This window comes from Euprymna scolopes, chromosome 22 (genome assembly GCF_053919585.1).
Source record: "Euprymna scolopes isolate OS-2025 chromosome 22, ASM5391958v1, whole genome shotgun sequence".
NCBI classification, from domain to species: Eukaryota; Metazoa; Mollusca; class Cephalopoda; order Sepiida; family Sepiolidae; genus Euprymna; species Euprymna scolopes.
In genome coordinates, this window is record NC_136503.1 from 38,170,184 (window position 1) to 38,188,557 (window position 18,374).

The 18,374-nt window shown below is 33.0% G+C and overlaps 1 protein-coding gene across 4 annotated transcripts in view; it reads left to right on the forward strand.

Annotated features, from left to right (window-relative positions):
* Nucleotides 1-18,374, forward strand: part of LOC145243982 (interleukin-1 receptor-associated kinase 4-like) — a 101,275-nt gene that overhangs the window by 64,192 nt on the left and 18,709 nt on the right. For all 4 annotated transcript variants that reach the window (XM_080107122.1, XM_080107123.1, XM_080107124.1 and 1 more), the window contains 4 exons: nt 862-1,164; nt 5,347-5,481; nt 8,849-8,945; nt 15,299-15,410. In XM_080107122.1, the coding sequence (XP_079963248.1) occupies nt 862-1,164; nt 5,347-5,481; nt 8,849-8,945; nt 15,299-15,410 (647 nt within the window). The remainder of the gene's footprint in view (nt 1-861; nt 1,165-5,346; nt 5,482-8,848; nt 8,946-15,298; nt 15,411-18,374) is intronic.

Genomic DNA, 18,374 nt, shown 5'->3' on the forward strand with positions numbered 1-18,374 from the left:
AGTAAGATTAAAAATATTAAAGTATTTATGGGATTTTAATTTCAACCTTTTTTACGATATCCAATATAGCAAAACTGCCATTTATTTATTTATTTATTTCATTGAATTGTCTCCAAGCTTATAAATATTTGATTACAAGAAATTCGTTTTCGCCCTATTATCAAATTGTGTTTCCGTCTTTTTTCAGATTATCCAAATCTCAAGTTTTTTTTTTTTTTGTTAATTTATTATTTAAAAGAAAAATCTAGCTTGATCCCTACTGTGCTATGAATCCTATGAAGATTCAATGTGTTTAAGCTGTTTAAATGAATCTTATATGAATAGTCAAAGTTGTACTTCCATATCATTTTTATGAATTTTTTTTTTTTTTTTTTTTTTTCCAGAAGTACTGGCAATTTGTCCAATGTTTATTCTGGTTTGATCTAATAATTGTTTCCATTCTGACTAATTTTCATTTTCCATAAGATATTATTACATTTGTACTGATTTTTCACTTGTTTAAATTCTACATTTTTAGTTATACATTTGTGAAATTAGACTCCTTCATTAATAGCACACAAGATGGCAATTTTTTTTTTTTTTTTTTTCCCCCAATTTTCACCAAACTTTGAATGATCATGATTCAGTAGTTAAGTGTGTTTCAGAAATAAATTTGGTATTCTATTTTTGTAAAAATCTGTGTCCACCTTAAAAATTTATAGATATAATGAAAATAAAATTTTAGTTTGGAATGTCTTCAAATGAAATATCAAAATTTAGCACCATCTTTAAATGTGCATTTATTCAAGGGGAGATAATTTTAAAAAGGAGCATTAATCAGTTTGTACCAATTTTCTGTATATTTTATGGACTCATTTATAGGTACAGAACCTACAGAGCAGAGAAGTATTGACTCGTGTGATAGCTGTTGGAAGATATCTGACTCAAAGCCTGAAGAGCCCATTGAATCATCTCTTGATTCCAAGTGTGAAACTGCTAACAAGATAACATCATTATCAGGATCAATCGACAGTAAGCCAGATCCGAAAAGCTTAAAGCTCATCGGCAGTCCCCCTACTTCAACAACATCTCCAATCACAACTCCTACAAATGAACAAAAATGTGAAGCCACAGAAAATGATGAAACAGAACAAGTGAAAGAAAAATTCAAGAAGATAGATATGGGTAATATTATTTTTTTCTTCTTTCTCGTCCTACTTATTTTAATATAGTAAAAAAAAAAAAAAAATGTAACTTTGTGTATTTTAAAAAGCCATAGACATTCCAGATATTAAGTAAATTCTGAGGATTGAGGTGATATATTTAAACATTTTTACTCCTTGTGGTGAAATAATAAATTAACTATTCTGTACTTTCAACTAACAGTTTTTATGGTTACATTTGTCACATTGGTGTCCAAGCTCACACCTCCAAATTTGCTCCTGTTTCTGAAAAACATGTTTTTTTATTCAAGCCGGCAGCATCTCATTACATATGTGTTCGGACGACGAATTAGAACGAATCTAAGAATTCAATCTAAGGGAAATAACTCCTCCATTTTCATAGAGTTGCTTCCCCTTAACCGTGAAATGGTTCCTGGGATTCTTGTCTGTAAACACGGGAACGAGAACACAGCGACTATACGAGATTAGGATGAGAGGCGGCAGTCTGCGATTGGCACAATGGAGGGACGAACATCGTTCTTCATAGCAGAGACATTTCTAATTGAATCTGTTCCATCTGAGTATATATTTTTATGTAATCGTTTTGTTAACAATCAATAAATGTTGTTAACCATTAACCATTGTTTTTGTCTCTCCATCGATGTGATTCATTACCATGTTTTTTACTGTTATGAAGGATTCCATTTACCCACGTCATAAGAGAGTGGCGACAAGATGAGATTAAAACTCAACAAATCAAAAACAGACAAGAATCACACATGCTCAGAAAAAAAAAAAAACACACTCTCGGAGATTTGCAAAAAAAAAAAAAAAAAAATGGAGAACCTTCGTAATTGCCAACAAGAACGGAAATTTCCTAACATTTTTTTTTTCTTTTTTGAACACACGAAGAATAAGGAAGTCTGTACTTTCTTCATGGCCTGTTCCAGATTCTCCTTGGTCACGCCTCCACATAGTTTTTGCAGGACCCACCGATGGGCAATTTTTTCTCCTTGTGTGGTAGACGCCTACAGCAAATGGCCCGAAATATTTCAAATGAACCGCATGACTTCTGAGGAAACAATTTCCAAGCTTCAGAAGATTTTCAGTAGGTTCGGCATTCCCGAGACTTTGGTCTCTGACAACGGCACCACTTTTAGCTCAACCAAGTTCTCTACCTTTTGTGAACAAAATGGTATCAACCACATTCGCACAGCACCATTCCACCCACAATCGAACGGCCAAATCGAACGATTTGTGGATATCTTTAAAAGAGCCCTTTTAAAACTCAGGGCAGAAGGGTCAACATCTGAAATTCTGGAAATGTTCCTGACGAGCTATAGGGCAACACCAAACCCTAACGCACTAAACAGTACCTCACCAGCCAAATGCTTAATGAATCGGAAAATCCGATTACACATTGATGTACTACATCCAAAACCACATCATCCCATCAAGAGGAACACAAAAAGGAACGGGAGTACAACCGCCATCATGGTTCTGTCCAAAGAACATTCTCTCCGGGTCGACAAGTCCTAGCAAAGGATTACCACAACAACAAGTCCTAGCAATGGACACATTATACAAAGAACTGGAAATGTAACGTACAAGGTAAAAGTCCAAGATTCAATTTGGGTTCGACACGCTAACCAACTGTGACCATCACATCTTCCAGACAAAGTACAAGATCCTTTTATTCCTCTAAACATCTTGTTGGACACCTTCAACTTGCCTCAACAACCACCAGAAACTTCTCAGAGCAGTGAAGCTGTGATGCAGGACCCAAACATCCGGAAGTCAGCTAGCACCCTTTATCCAACACGACACTTACAGGTGGATCCCCGACTTGTCGTACAAGCGACATAATTAAAAGGGGGACAAATTAGAACGACTCTAAGAATCCAATCTAAGGGAAATAACTCCTCCATTTTCAGAGAAGAGTTGCTTCCCCTTAACCGTGAAATGGTTCCTGGGATTCTCGTATGTAAACACGGGAACGGGAACACAACGATGATACGAGATTAAGGCGGTAGTTTGCGATTGGCACAATGGAGGAACGAACATCGTTCTTCGTAGCAGAGACATTCATAATTCAATCTTTTCCATCTGAGTATATATTTTTTATGTAATCGTTTTGTTAACAATCAATAAACGTTGTTAACCGTTAACCATTGTTTTTGTCTCTCCATCGATGTGATTCATTACCATGTTTTTTACTGTTATGAAGGATTCCATTTACCCACGTCATAACATATGGAAATCTTGTAACTTCACGAGACCCATCAGTTACTGTTTCTGTCTTTTTTTTTTTTTTTTTTTTTTTTTTTTTTTTTTTCAGACTCTACATGGTGCATGAAATTAATTTAAAATAATTAAAAATACTCTATACTATTAAAACTTGAAAATCATATATATATATATATATATATATATATATATATATATATACTAAAGATGATGAGTTTCCTTATTTAAAAAAATAAAATGTCTGCTATTAAAATGTTTGATTTAAGTAGTTTTATTAGTTTTGTAAATATATATATATATATATATATATATAAAATAAATCTTGGTAATGAAAATCCGAACAAGCTGGTTATTTTATATTTCTTTAAAGAGATCATGGCCATGTGTAAAGGTCATGGTCAAACCGATGTCGACAGAAATCTGTCCTCTTGTTTCTCCTGTCGGCTCATGTCAATTGGGATCCTTATTCTCTTCTTAGTTTAAATAAAATTTTGGCTGTCTTTGCAAAAGATGAAAATTGACTTACAAAATGCAAATGAAAAAAATCAACAAAAACAAGCTTTAAAAAACAAGCAAAAACAAGCTTTATGAAACTTTCTCTCTTTTTTACTCCCTTTCTTTTTCTCTCTCTTTTCTCTTTCTCTCTCTTTTCTCTTTCTCTCTCTTTTCTCTTTCTCTTTCTTTTCTCTTTGTTTTTTTTTTTCTCTTTTCTTTTTATACCTCAAACAAGGCATACTACTACTTGAAACGTAAAAGCTTACTATTTGGGACTGTGTTTAATAGTGAACTGTAGGGAGTTGAGCAGCGAAATGTCTGTTCACATTACATTTAAATTTTTGCAGGTTAGTACAGTTGGAGAGCAGGAAACAGGGAGGGAATTTCAAAGTTTAGCTTTCCTGACTGTACTAATATTCAGAAGATTAAATGTAATGTTGTTTAGGGCTCTACAGACAAACTTATCTTTAGTTGACCTTTGACAACTAAATATTTTCGTTTACTAGCTAAACAGAAAAGTTACTCACATGATTTTTAGAATATGACATGTTTGTTCTGTGACGAGTATGAACATCAAAGATTTATCTGTGTTTTTTTTTGTTTAATAAGTGTAATTTTAAATATACAACAAATTTTATGATACTTAAAGTTATAACATTCTAATTTCTTCAGATATTTTTTTAAACAGCCTTCATTAAAAAAAATAGAGTATATTGTTCTAGTAAACGTTTGTTTAAATAATTTAACTTTGTTCATCTATATATAAAAATCAAACGAAGATTTTGGAACTTTTTCCATTGCGCCAATTTGAGCCACAGCAATGCGTGGCAGGGTACAGCTAGTTTTATATATATAAAAAAAAAAAAAGTTGAAAAGATATTTTTCACTCCCTAGTGAACTTTGGAAGATTGTCAGTGAAAGAAATACAATCGGCAAAAAATAAGTGTTTCATTATTTCTAGTCACCACTTTGAAAAATCACTCACAAATTCGACTGTTTCACTCGCAATGTAGAGCCCTGCTGTTAGACATAGTACCAAATTGTAGCCCCTTGCGCCCAAGTGACACCAAGTGACAATACACCTTATTTGGAATGAAATGTAGTAAAAACAATAAAAATAAATTTAAAAAAAAAAAAAAAAAAAGAGTAAAAAAAAAAGTTGAACTTTTTAGATGAGGATTGATTATTCGTATTATTTGGATTTTTTAGACTACTGTTCTCATCTTGAGTGTTATTTTTACGTTTCAGTCGATATAACCTCTAACTTTCTTCAAGCATATCTTGTTGAACTCAGGAATCTTTGAAATTCCATGCAGATTGCTGAATTCAATAAGATACACCTAAAGAAGGTTTGGAAGTTACATTGACTGAAACGTTGTGATGAGAACAGTATTTCAAAGAATCGAAATAATATAAATAATAAAGGAGTTTATAATTTATTTGTCTTTTCCATCGAATACAGGTGATATACCACAAGAGCACTGTCCACGAATTGCATACGATGTTTTAAAAGAAATGACTGATAATTTTAATGATAAAGACATAATCTCGGGTGGACGATTACTTGGAAGTGGAGGTTTTGGCTCTGTTTATCTTGGTAAGTAAAAATTTTTTTTGTTATTAGCCTAAGCCTAAATTTTTTTTTCTCTAATATAATGAATGAGATAATATAATACCCAAAGTCCCCCAATATGCATAATCTTGTATTTTATTTATTTTTTTTATTCAATTTTCACCCAAACAAGGCACAGTGCCACTTTGAAGTAAGGGAGGGGGCTACTATCAGGGACATAAATTGCAGGGATATTATGAAGGGAGTTGGGCAGCAAGATGTCTGTTCACATTACACTTGAACTTCTGCATATCAGCATAGTTGGGAAAGTAGAATCCCGGAAGGGAGTTCCAAAGTCTAGCAGTTCTGGGGAAGAAACGAGTAGAAGTCCTTCTTACACCTAGGAATCTCCACTGTGTAGGGGTGGGATTTAGCCGCTTACCTGGTTTGTCGGGGGTATTTACATTGAGAGGGCACAATTGCTTGTAGTTTGTCAGAGAATTCACCAATAAAATTCTTGTAGAACAGGCAGAGAGATGCAACATCTCATCGATGAGACAAAGGCTGAAGCTTAGATAACAGTTCAGGACCTATCAGGTTGGCGACTCTCTTTTGAACCCTGTCCAGGAGTGAGAGACTAGTAGCAGATGCACCAGCCCAAATGTGAGAACAGTACTCCATACCTAGACGAATCATGGCCTTATAGACCTACAGGATACTTTCAGGCGTGAGTATCTTTCTAGCACAGTAGAGAGAGCCCACCTTCTTCACAGAAGCCTTTGGATTATTTAGAGAAAGCAACCTACTCCCATAGATTAAAGAAAGGTTCCATTTCAAATTCCATACAAATTCCTAAATCCAACAATATGCACCTTAAGAAGGTCGGAGGTTGCATTGGCTGAGAATAACATCCAAGATGAAAGCAGTAGTCCAAATAATCTAAATTACTAATCAACATCTCAAAACATGCATAATCTTGTTATCTGTATGCAGCATTCTTGGTTGTGACACGATCACTATGTGTTGATCCCAGGCAAACCACTTATACATTCTTGGGTAAGATGTACAACCTGTTCCACCCAACTCCATTACCCTGAAATCCATCTTTCCTCCTACTAATATTTTTCTTCCGCCTACTCTGCTTCCCAACTCTCAACTATTCAAACTCTGTTCTCATCTTTAGTGTCATTTTCACAACGTTTTGGTTGGTGTAACCTCCAACCTTCTTCAGATGTATTTTGTTACACTTGGGAAGGACCCATCGCGTTAGTGGTTAGAGTACTAAGAAAACTCAATTGTGAAAGTGACCTTCTCCTGAAGGTTCAATTCTCAGTGTGGGCGACCGAAAATAAAATTGCGAATTACTTAGGACCTCTCTCCAGTCATGGCTGACAGAACAAGACATGCTACCCCCGTGAAGTAAAAGGGTTTTATTCAAAATTCCATTCAAATTCTCGAGTTTGATAGAAACATTCCTGAGTTTAACAAGATACACCTGAAGAAGGTTGGAGGTTACATCAACCGAAACGTGGTGAAAATGGCTCTCAAAATGAGAGCAGTAGTCCGATGAAGCCAAATAATACGTAGGTAAACTCTGTCTACTCTAACCCTTCCCAGGTAAAACACCAAACTACATCAGACGTTCTTGAGCATAAATTAAAATCAAATTAATTTTATGAACGTTCAGTGTTTGTATTCATACAAAACTATCTTCCAGTTATGAAGAGGAGAAAAATGGTAATCTGGTGTGGTAAGATGGGATCTTGTGTTACATGTGGTCGATTGCATTTTCATCATGGCATCCGATGAGTTCACTTAGGCTTGAAAAATCCTTGAAGTTTGATTTTTGCCTTGAAAAGACCTTCTTTCTATTATTACCTTGAAAAATCATTGAAGATATGGAAAATGTTTGGAAAATCGTATTCTTTATGTTCAGTGAAAATTTGTGCTACAATATTGAAAATAAAATCGAAATAAATACTATTAAATTATTTTTTTTAACTATTAATAAAATGCCATCAAAACATTTTTTAAATATTGAAAATAAAATCGAAATGAATACTATTAAATTATTTTTTAACTGTTAATAAAATGCCATCAAAATGTTTTTTAAATATTGAAAATAAAATCAAGAAATTCTATGCAATAAATGGCCATACAATACTAATAGAGTGGAAGCCAATCACACTAGCCTGGCTGCACGGTAAAAAAAAGTGCTCAACACAGACAGCCTTGTACCAAACCAATGCAAATATACAACGAAAAATAAAGTAATATTAGATTACTAGCAGGCCGCCTGGCATTGCCCGGTTGTAAAATATGCATAAATATATTTTAATTAATACAGAAACTGAGACATGTGCATGCAAGTATTATGTTTTCTTCTTAAACAGTTCACTTCTTGTAAGTGAAAAAATTTAAAAAAAATACTCAAGCTGAGATCGAAACCAAAATCTAAAGATAGTGAGTCAAGTACAATAGCCATTAGACCAGCTTGACACAACCTTTTAAAAGGTGTTTTCAAACTACTTATTCTTAACATAAGTAATCTATCCATGCATGCGCATTCGTGAAACAGCAAACAGATAAAAATCTAATGACTCTCACGTGTCAATTTTTAATTTTGACCCCTTAGCAACCCTTTTTCCGATTAAAAAGTTTTCCACATGACTGAATAGCCTATATATCAAATTTCAAATCTGTAGATCAAAAAAATTCGTTGAGTATATAGGTTGAGAAGTGTCCTCACACACACACATGTACTCACTTTTATAGATATATAAATTGTTAAAATGTAAGATGCAGAATATTGGAATGGCAATCATATTTGAAAATAAAGTGGTAACATTCGGCACCAAAAAGAAAGAAGAATAAAAATTAAAATCTGCTTATTTTTTAAGCTAAACAGATTAGACGTCAAATTTTCACCATTTTTTAGTTTCATCCTAGCTCTGAAAATTGCCATACGAATCTAATAAAACGATAGCACTCATCATGGAGGACTGGTGTTTAAACATTATCTGGAAAACCTACAACGCAAGTTATAATCAGTCTTGGATATGACTTTAAACTATATCCGATGGTGAGACCCTAGCTTGCAGGCTTTGGGGAGTGTGGAGACACCCTTTAATTGCCATTGCTCTCAGGTTCACTCTGACCCGGAGTGGTAGTACCTGTTAAGGTCTCAACTATGAGTTAAATAGAAACTGACTTAAAAAAACATTTTATTAAAAACTTTTCAAAATCACTGGATTCGGCATTAAATTACCTAAAATGGGTTGATGTGCCATAAAACAACCATCAATCCAAGTTATAATCCAGCAATTAATATCTCATCTCGCATTTCGGTTCTAATCTTTGTTAATCTGTTATTTTTTTATTTTTTTAAAATTTTTACTCTTGTACTCTCTAGGTGTGCGGTCAGATCTTAACGTAGCTGTAAAGCGTCTTTTTGATACAAGTCCCGAAGAAACCAAGCTTTTTGAGACAGAATTACAAGTCCTTTCCAAGTGAGTACATTTATGTACAGTTTATGTATACTAGCAGGAAGCCGTGGAAATTTCGCATTGCTTTTTACATGAATCTGTATAATTTACTATTAATGATTTTGATGCAATGAATAGGGGTACATCTGGGTTCCTCCTCACAAGAATATGAGGTGCTTATTCAGATTGGCACTTATTATGATAAACAAAAATGAAAACTTTTATCGTGTACCTACTTGTCACGGAATGAAGATGGTATATTCCAAAAATCACAAAAATAAAGTTTTTTTTTCTAATTTAAGAAAATCAAATTTTACTCATTTTAGCAGTAACAGCCATTTGTTTCTGGAGATGGTATTTTGTTTTGAACTTATATAAAGTGTACATAAATGTTTAAATCTGTATATTTTCTGAAAAAATATTGTCTATTAAAAAAATCATGTTATGTTTATAATAAAGCATTGTTTTAATTCGTAAGCTTACATTGTATTTAAAAAAAAAAAACAAAAAAAAAACAATTATCCTTGTGGGTTGTCTGCCTTTGTAAAACCTCACTTTCCTTCAAGTGTAGAGGCTATTTTTCTCCCTTGAACAATGAAAATTTGATATTTGTGAATGAAAAAAAAAACTACTGCTTGATCAAATTACGTAATTTTTAAAAAAATATTTCCTCTTCGTTACGTGACTGGTACATACATCATACAGACTTTTCTTTATTTTTAATTGCCGCCATAATTGTCAATTTGAATAAGCACCGAATATGATTTACTTGTGTAAGCCGTTAATACGTGTGGATAGAACAACTCTGGCGAGACATTGAAAGATACACTGAAAGCTTAACACTTAAGAATATTACCAGGTATGACCACAAATGCATGTTCATTAAGGCAACATGCATTTTTTTTTTTTTTTTTTTTTTACAAAGGAATTGTCACTTTTCAAGGCCCAGAGGCCACTCGAGGATAAGGGTTCATGAGTGCACAGTAGTCAAAGGGAACATGTCATAGTAATTGTTAGTAGTAGAAATTTGGTAAATTGGATTACTTAAGGGAATGGCTCATTAAGAATTTGTTTACGTTGGACTTGAAGACAACCATATTGTAGTCAGTTGGAAAGTAGGAAAACGGAACTGAGTTCCAAAGGCATGCAATTCTAAGAAAGAAGCTTTGTTCATGGAATCTACATTTAGGTTTAGGCACAGATAAAGAGTGGAGAAAATTATTGATAGTGGTTTCAGCTAGATGAGTGTTTTTTGTGAAAGTCAGAACAGGAGAGACCATAGATTGGGGCTCAGACTGGCACTTGCCATGAAAATAATAAAGCATAGACAGGCTCGCAACGTCTCTTTTGTGGGAAAGAGGTTGCAGGGAAGAGAAAAGGGCATCCTCCACTAGGCTACGAAGTCTATTTTGAACTTTGTCAAGGCAGGATAAGATGCTTCTAGCATCTCCTGCCCAGATATGGCAACAATACTCCTTGGACGTATTTGGTTCTTATATAGGTAGAGAATTGCATTAACAGTGAGATATCTACTATGGAGCGACCTTGCCCGGTCGTAAGTATATTTTAATTCATGCATATTTCGTATTTATTATTACAAAGCCAATTCTCTATTGAATATTATATTGTACCTAATATATAGTATTGATTTCAAAAGTTTAAAAAAAAAAAAATGACTTGGGTGCCATCAGCTAAAACCAAAACATTTAGCGCACCAGCCACATCTACTACCGATGTAGCTATTGAGAGATAAATAAGAAAGATTTAATATAAAATGACTTTAAGAAATGAATTGAATACTCCACAAATATATATAAATATATACTATTATGCATCTGTTTGCATGTTGAGTCCAAAGAACCTATCCCTAAAGCAAAGCATATCAAATATATACATATTCTAGTCTTGGGCAAAGAATAAACAACCCAAATGAAAGAATGGCAACCACCGAAATTAAGTTTATATATAGATATAAAAACCTTTACCACGATAATTACCTCAAACACCGCAGTAAAGGAGAAAATATGACTACCAGTATACCACCTTTATTTAAATCATATAAATAATCCTATATATCTGTTTAACTAATTATTAATTTGACCATATGGACATATATCTTATAAATAAACAAACAAATGAAGAAATAAAGAAAGAATTTGAAAACTAGAAACAAATGAATGAATAAAAAAAACGATGAATAGAATAAAAAATAAATAAATAAATAGATAAATAAAACTTGTCAATAGGAAAATGAAGTCGCCCCCAGAAAAGAAAAAACAACCATAAAAACCTAAGATAAGAAAGCAGCAACAATAAGAGTATAACATTACTTCAGATCAAAGCAAAAACTTAGACCAATAAACAACCGCCAAGTTAAAAGAATACTAACCTCCCCACTGCAACAGCTTAATCACACAAAATTATAGTTCCTCCCTCCTCCCTCACCCCAATTCTTTCCTTCACCACACCTCCCTCCAAAACCCCTACTGCTCACATTCACAAAGTATACACCCCACTTTCTTTCAGAAAGTAACCCACACCTGAATATCTTATAAAAACTAATTTAATTTTGACTCTTGTTTCAATATGAATTCTTTTTTGGTTGGAAGTGTTACCCTTGAATTAAGATTCCACTGAAACATGTATGCACATTTGTAACCAATAATGTTTGTATAATAAACAAACTATATAATTTACTGTTCATATTATTTCTTTTGAAATAATAAATGTCTGTCAGGGTAAATACTGTTAAGTAAAAATAAAATTAATTCTTCCGTAAAAATAATTATCATTAAGTAAGTATTTTTTAAATAAAATAAAACGAATATGCCTATTTAAGATTGTAGCAATTTAATTCTTTTTAAAGCAAAAAAACATTCTAATTATGGTAAAATTATCCAAAACTGAACATTCAAATCAATGAAACTAATTTTGAAATGAATTCATTTAAAATTGTTTTAGTCAGGTGACTATTTGATTTTGGAACAATTCATTTTAAATGGGTCAGGCACATGTGATTAGTCTCAGTGATAATATTTCATATTAAATTATAAAGTATGAAATAGTGTCATTTTTTCCCTTTTGTTTTGCCATTAACAAAAAATTCCATTATTCTCATGTATAATAGAAAAAAAAAATCCTTCAGAATTTAAAATTTAGTTCATTTCTTTTTCTTTCAGTTTTTCACCTCTTTTTTGCCCTTTTCTTTTCTTTTCTTTTCTTTTCTACTATTTTCTTCTTTTTTTTTTTTCACTGTTTTATTATATCTACAAATAAATACAAAGACATTATTGAGATTCATTTGCAAAATTTTTGATTTACATACCCGCAATATATCTCAACTACAAATCCCAAAATACTTTATTTGAAGAATTGTTTTGAAATATAAAATCAGTATTGAATGCAAAACAAACTTTGTCTAAATATGATTTATGGAGAAATTTTAACACAAAGAAAAATCTGAATCCTCATTTATTTATTTGTGCAAATACAGGCTTCAAATGCCAGTATTTTATTTATTTGATTTTGGATCAACCATAAAACATTTAGGAAACATAATTTACCAAACAGTTTGGAGCTTTATCATCAAAACGAAAATTCTGTTAAAATCAGTTGTAAGTTTAATCAATCTCATGCTGGTCAATCTCCACATCATAAATGCTACCACAAGTTTTAGGTAAAAGCATAAGCAAAACTCATACTCACACATTTCTTCACACTGTGCCAGAACTATACTTAATTGTTGCAGTCAAAAAGAAATTTCACTTTCTTTTGATCCTCATCTCCAAAATTCAGAAACTTAATAAAAACCTTTGAATATTTTTAACGCCAGAATTTTTAATGACAGGCTTCTCCTTACATATTAATCTTTTACAAAAGCAAATAGCAATGACAAAATACCATCCCAAAAACTTGGTTCAAATCGTAAACATTACAATGCTGCATGTTTATTGGAGGTGCAGAGATGCATCTTACAAACAAATAGGCCAAAAACGAGAAAATATTTAACTTAAAAGCGGCTACCCAAAAGATTGATTAGCTTTTTTGAAAAATATAAAGACTTCTTAAAAATAAGGGTTCATGCTCACCAATATTCCAGTGAATGGTTGCACCAATTTGAGAAAAGTAGCAGAATTTTTCTTTTAGAACTGCACTTATTATCTGCTATTGACAGAGTTCAAAATGAATTTGTAGCCTAGTGGGGATGCCCTTTTCTCTTCCCTGCAACCTTTCCCACAGAAGAGACGTTTGAGCCTGTCTCTGCTTTATCGTTATTTTCATGGCAAATGCTCATCTGAGCTCCAATCTAGGGTGCCCCCTGTCCTGACTTTCATGAAAAATACTCGTCTAGTTGAAACCACTATCAATAATTTCCCTCACTCTTTATATGTACCTAAACCTAAGCATAGATTCCTTGAATCAAGCTTCTTTCTTAGAGCTGCATGCCTGTGAAACTTTGTTCCATTTTCCTACTTTCCAATTGATTACAATATGATCATCTTCAAGTCCAACGTAAACAAGTTCTTGATGAGCCATCCCCTTAAGTAATTCAATTTTTATCAAATTTCCACTACTAACGATTACTACAACATTTTCCCATTCACTACTGTACACACGTTAATCCTTATCATCGAGTAGCCTCCAGGCCTTGATAAATGGTGACTCCTTTGTCAAAAAAAAAAAGTTTCTTCCATAATTCAAGCAATCGATGCAGCTGTGCTGAATTTGTTCATAGTTCCACAGAACGTAATAGTAAGAACAAAGTTGCTGAATCCTGATGAATCATTTCATCTTTACTTCTTTGCACATCTTTTAATTTTAAACCCTCATAACTAAAGATACTAATATTATTAGACAATTAGGAGAAGGGAGGGGAATTACAGCCAGGTAGATTTCTCATGAAGTCACACTTTGCATTTGTAAATTTATATATGAATAAAAAATGATATTTGTGCACTTTAACCATAATTGAGCAGCTACAAAGTTAACATTACATTGAAAAGACACATCTTGATGAGGCGTGTACTAATGTGCACGTTTGTTATATTATTGGCTCCTGGAAAATACTGGTTAGTCTGCTGCTGTATGGCCGATTGTCAGTATTTTAGGTTAGAAATATTTCGATAACAAAGAAAAGAATGCTTGAATAATAGAAAGAATGTTATCAAAACTAAAAAAAGGTATTTAACTTGCGAAAATATTTATGTTAAAATAGTCCCTAGGAATTTTAACTTGGGGGGGGGGGGAGGAATTTGATAAATAAAAATAAACACGGATGACTTAATGACAGAAATCAGATGGTTGTATGTTAAAATAGCCCCTAGGAATTTTAACTTGGGGGAAAAAGGAATTTGATAAGTAAAAATAAACATGGATGACTTAATGACAGAAATCAGATGATGGTTGTATGTTAAAATAGTCCCTAGGAATTTTAACTTGGGGGAAAAAAGGAATTTGATAAGTAAAAATAAACACGGATGACTTAATGGCAGAAATCAGATGATGGTTGCATGGTTTTACATGTTGATGACATCATTTAGAGGGGGGGGTTGGAGAGACACGTAGAAATTAGTCAACGAGATGGCAGTCAGTTGAGTCGACAGTCTGCAGTCAGAGGGAGAGAGATGGTTCACTGACCATAATGGCTGTGAGTCGGAAAATGTTGATAGTTAAGATGTAAAAATCTAAGACTAGCGTGGAGCTTTCCAATGGAGAAACATTGGTAAATAAAGTTGCTGTAAGTGCAACCAAGACTTTGGGTTGTACAAATCTTCGTTTGCAACTTTTTCAAGGATCTATCAAATCAAGATCAACTCAGATGGATAAGGTATGTTTCTTCATTGGCCGATGTTAATCCCCCCCTCCTCCCAAAGAGAACTGTATCTGTCCCCTATTATTGTAAAGACCGTATATCATCAATGTTATATGTCCTGTTTATACACTCCTCACTGGACGATCACATACACACTTCAAATATCTATACACTCAACATCTTAGAGATAATTAAATATGACACATCAAACACAAAATAGACACATTCATATATACTCATAAATATATGGACACATTATATAGACCAACAATATTACATGACTAGTGGAACACATAGATGAATGCTACAGACGACAGTTTAATTGCTTCTTAAAAAATGAAGACAGTGGAACATCACGACCTGTGCAGTGAACAAATACAAATTCACCAAATGATTTAATTGACACATTAAAATGGAGTTTTATATTTGAGTAAATCTCGGCAGGAAAAGCGGAATTTATCCAGTTTGAAAGACGGTTCTTATGGCTGACATATATATTCAGTCTTGAAATTCACAAAATTCAAGAATTAAAAATAAAGGCAATCTTTTTACTTATTTATTGCAGATTTCAACATGAAAACCTGGTCTCATTGCTTGGATATAGTTGTGGTCCTAAATTTTGCCTGGTATACACTTATATGGTAAATGGTTCACTTGAAGACAGACTTGCATGCAAGGTAGGTCTCTATTGAAATACCTTTTATTAAGGATGAAAACTTCAACATGGTTGATACAAAATTGAAATATGATGTAACAATATATCTCACATAAAGTTATCTTGTCCGATTTTCAGTCAGGCCAAACAGCATTTAAGCTGACAAATTCAATTTTCCTTCTGACTAACCAATTTTCATTTGTTATTGGTGAATTATGTTATTATGAACAACTAGGCTTTTTAGCTCATTAAAAACAGACCATCCTTATAACCTGTTGACTTAGAATGAGTGCTTTATGCCAAATTAGTGGTTGAATATGGTTAAGTTTTTGCTCATTTTTGCATTAAATACTAATCTCTATTAATCCCTAACTGTGCATCGAACAGATACGATAATACTTAGTTTGCTGCACCTTAATAAACGTTCTTACAAAATTTTAGCCAGATCAGCCTAATAGTTTCTAAGAAAAAGTGGAACGGGCAGATGGACAGACATAAATATAATATAGATAACATACTTCACTGCAATTTTTAAAAATTACTTGATCCAAATATGAATGGCTTAAATAATCCCATAAAAATAAAACTTGCCAAAGGGAGATAAATCATTTTAAATTTAAAGAATATAATAGATATTTACCGTTTTAAGTTTAAAAATGTTCAAATACAAATTAAAGACTAAAATAATTTCACTGTATTTCGGATATTGCTGGGCCGGTACAAAGTTGTGGTTCCTTTCTGTTTAAGAACTCTATTAAACAGATTACATGCATAAGTAACACCGTTATGAAGTGTCAACTTCTCTTCTTTTTTTTTTACGCAACAACTAGGTTGTGACTGACAATGAAAATTATGATCAAAGGGGCATGTAATAATAATGGGGGTCGGGTCTGCCTTTGCGCCTAACATTCATAAAAAGCAAATATGTCTTTCTTTATTCTATTTTATTTACAACTTTAAAATTATAGAAATTAAAAACTGAAAATGGTAATATGGTCCTTTATCGTTATTGTAGTGAAATTCAAAAATTGAAATATTGAATTTCAAGTGAAAATAATGGTATCTCGTGAATAGTCATGTCACAGTAATGAACATACCCCCAAAATTATGAAAAAAATGATAAGATATTAGGTTGAGAAGAAAATTCTTGCAGAATTTTATATTTTGATTTCAAATGATGTATATCAAATAAGTTTCTGTTATAATACCTCATTTTAAAGAGCACTTTTCGCTCTATTTAACCGTGTGGTACTTGTATAGTTTAGTCAAGACATTAAAAAATGAAAATATTGAAAAAAGTTTAAATTGTACTTATTTGTTATGGAATGAAGTTTTCCGAAAAAAATTTCACTAGATTTTATCAAGTAGTTTTTATTTTACAGCGAAAAAAAAAATTGTTATGATACCGAGCAAAAGGTTTGATTTTTAGGAAGAGATAGGGAGGGTGTGTTGGCGCTTTATATGGAATTATCTCCCATGTCGTTTCTAAAATTCAAACAAAAATTTAAAACAAATCAAAGATGTCTGCCTTCAACGCGCTCTCATAAAAACGTGTTTTTCCACTGTAAAAAAAAAACTACTCGATCAAATTAAGTGAAATTTTTTTTCTCTGAGATCTTCATGCCAAAACGAATACGTACAATGTAACTTTTTTTTTGATATTTTCATTTTTTAATGTCTTGATTAAACTGTACAAGTACCAACCGTTTAAATTACAATTGTTTTAAAACAATTACGTTTTTTCAGAATGTTGAATATAAGATGGAAGAAAAAGCAAATTTGCACAATTTTCTTATTTCAATTCAAGTTAGGCTGTAAAGCTGTAGAAACAGCTTGCGACATCAACAAATTGTTTGGCTTTCATAAGTATATAATAACATCTTCACCGGAAATGCATTGGTTTAAAAGATCACCAACGTAAACAACCACCAAACTTCCTTCAATTGAAGCTGGTTCAACCTGCCAAAGATACGGTATGAAAAATGCTGGATCTTTCTGCCTCTGTAGTAATAATCTCCCAGGTGGAGCAATACAATCAGCTGAAACAAAATAAAATATAAGGTTGATGCAAAAATAATGTCGTTTTCTTGATGTTCAACTTCAAAAAATCATAACTCCTTTCATAAATAAACTTTATTAATCGAAATAAGAACCATTAGAATTGACACATTTTTGCCAACGAGAAACCAGTTTGTTTATCCCATTAGTATAGAAATCCGGAGTTCTAGAAGCAGTAAGGTCATTGAAGGCTGATTCGGCATCATCTCAGCTTTTGAAGCATTTTTCATGCAGGAAGTTGTTGAGATGCTTGAAAAAGTGATAATCATTGGGCGGGAGATCCGGTGAATATGGCGGATGAGACAGTCTCGTAGCCCAATTTGTTCAACTTCTGCAGGATCAGTTGAGCAACATGTGGGCAAGTGTTATCATGGAGGAGAATTGTTCCCTTCATATTGACCAATCTCAGTCACCACAACTCTTTTTTGGTGAAATTTCGACTTCGGGAAGTGTTGTGGAGCTTCTCCGGCATCCAACCACTGTGTCGAACATCGCCAGTTGTTGTAGAGGATCCACTTCTCATCACACGTCACAATCTGCTCGAGAAATGGGTTGTTTTTGTTGCGCAGAAGGAGCATAGAAGACACCTCAAAACGAGATTTTTTTTTTTGATTATCGTTCAATTCATGCAGCACTCATTTATTCAACTTTTTTGAGTTCCTTATTTGCTTTAAATAGCGAACGACTGTTCAGTGGTCAACCTTAACAGGAACTTCTCATGTGGTTTTGCAAGGATCGGCTTCAATTAAGGCTTTCAAATGTTTAGCAACTGCAATCAGCTGGCTGCACCCATCTTCATCTTCAAGGCTCTCATCACCATTGAGAAATTTCTTGAACCACCGTTGTGTCACATGTTCGTGAGTGGTTCCTGGATCAAATGCATCATTGATATCACAAGCTTTCTCGGCAGCTTTTCGGCCTAGTTTGA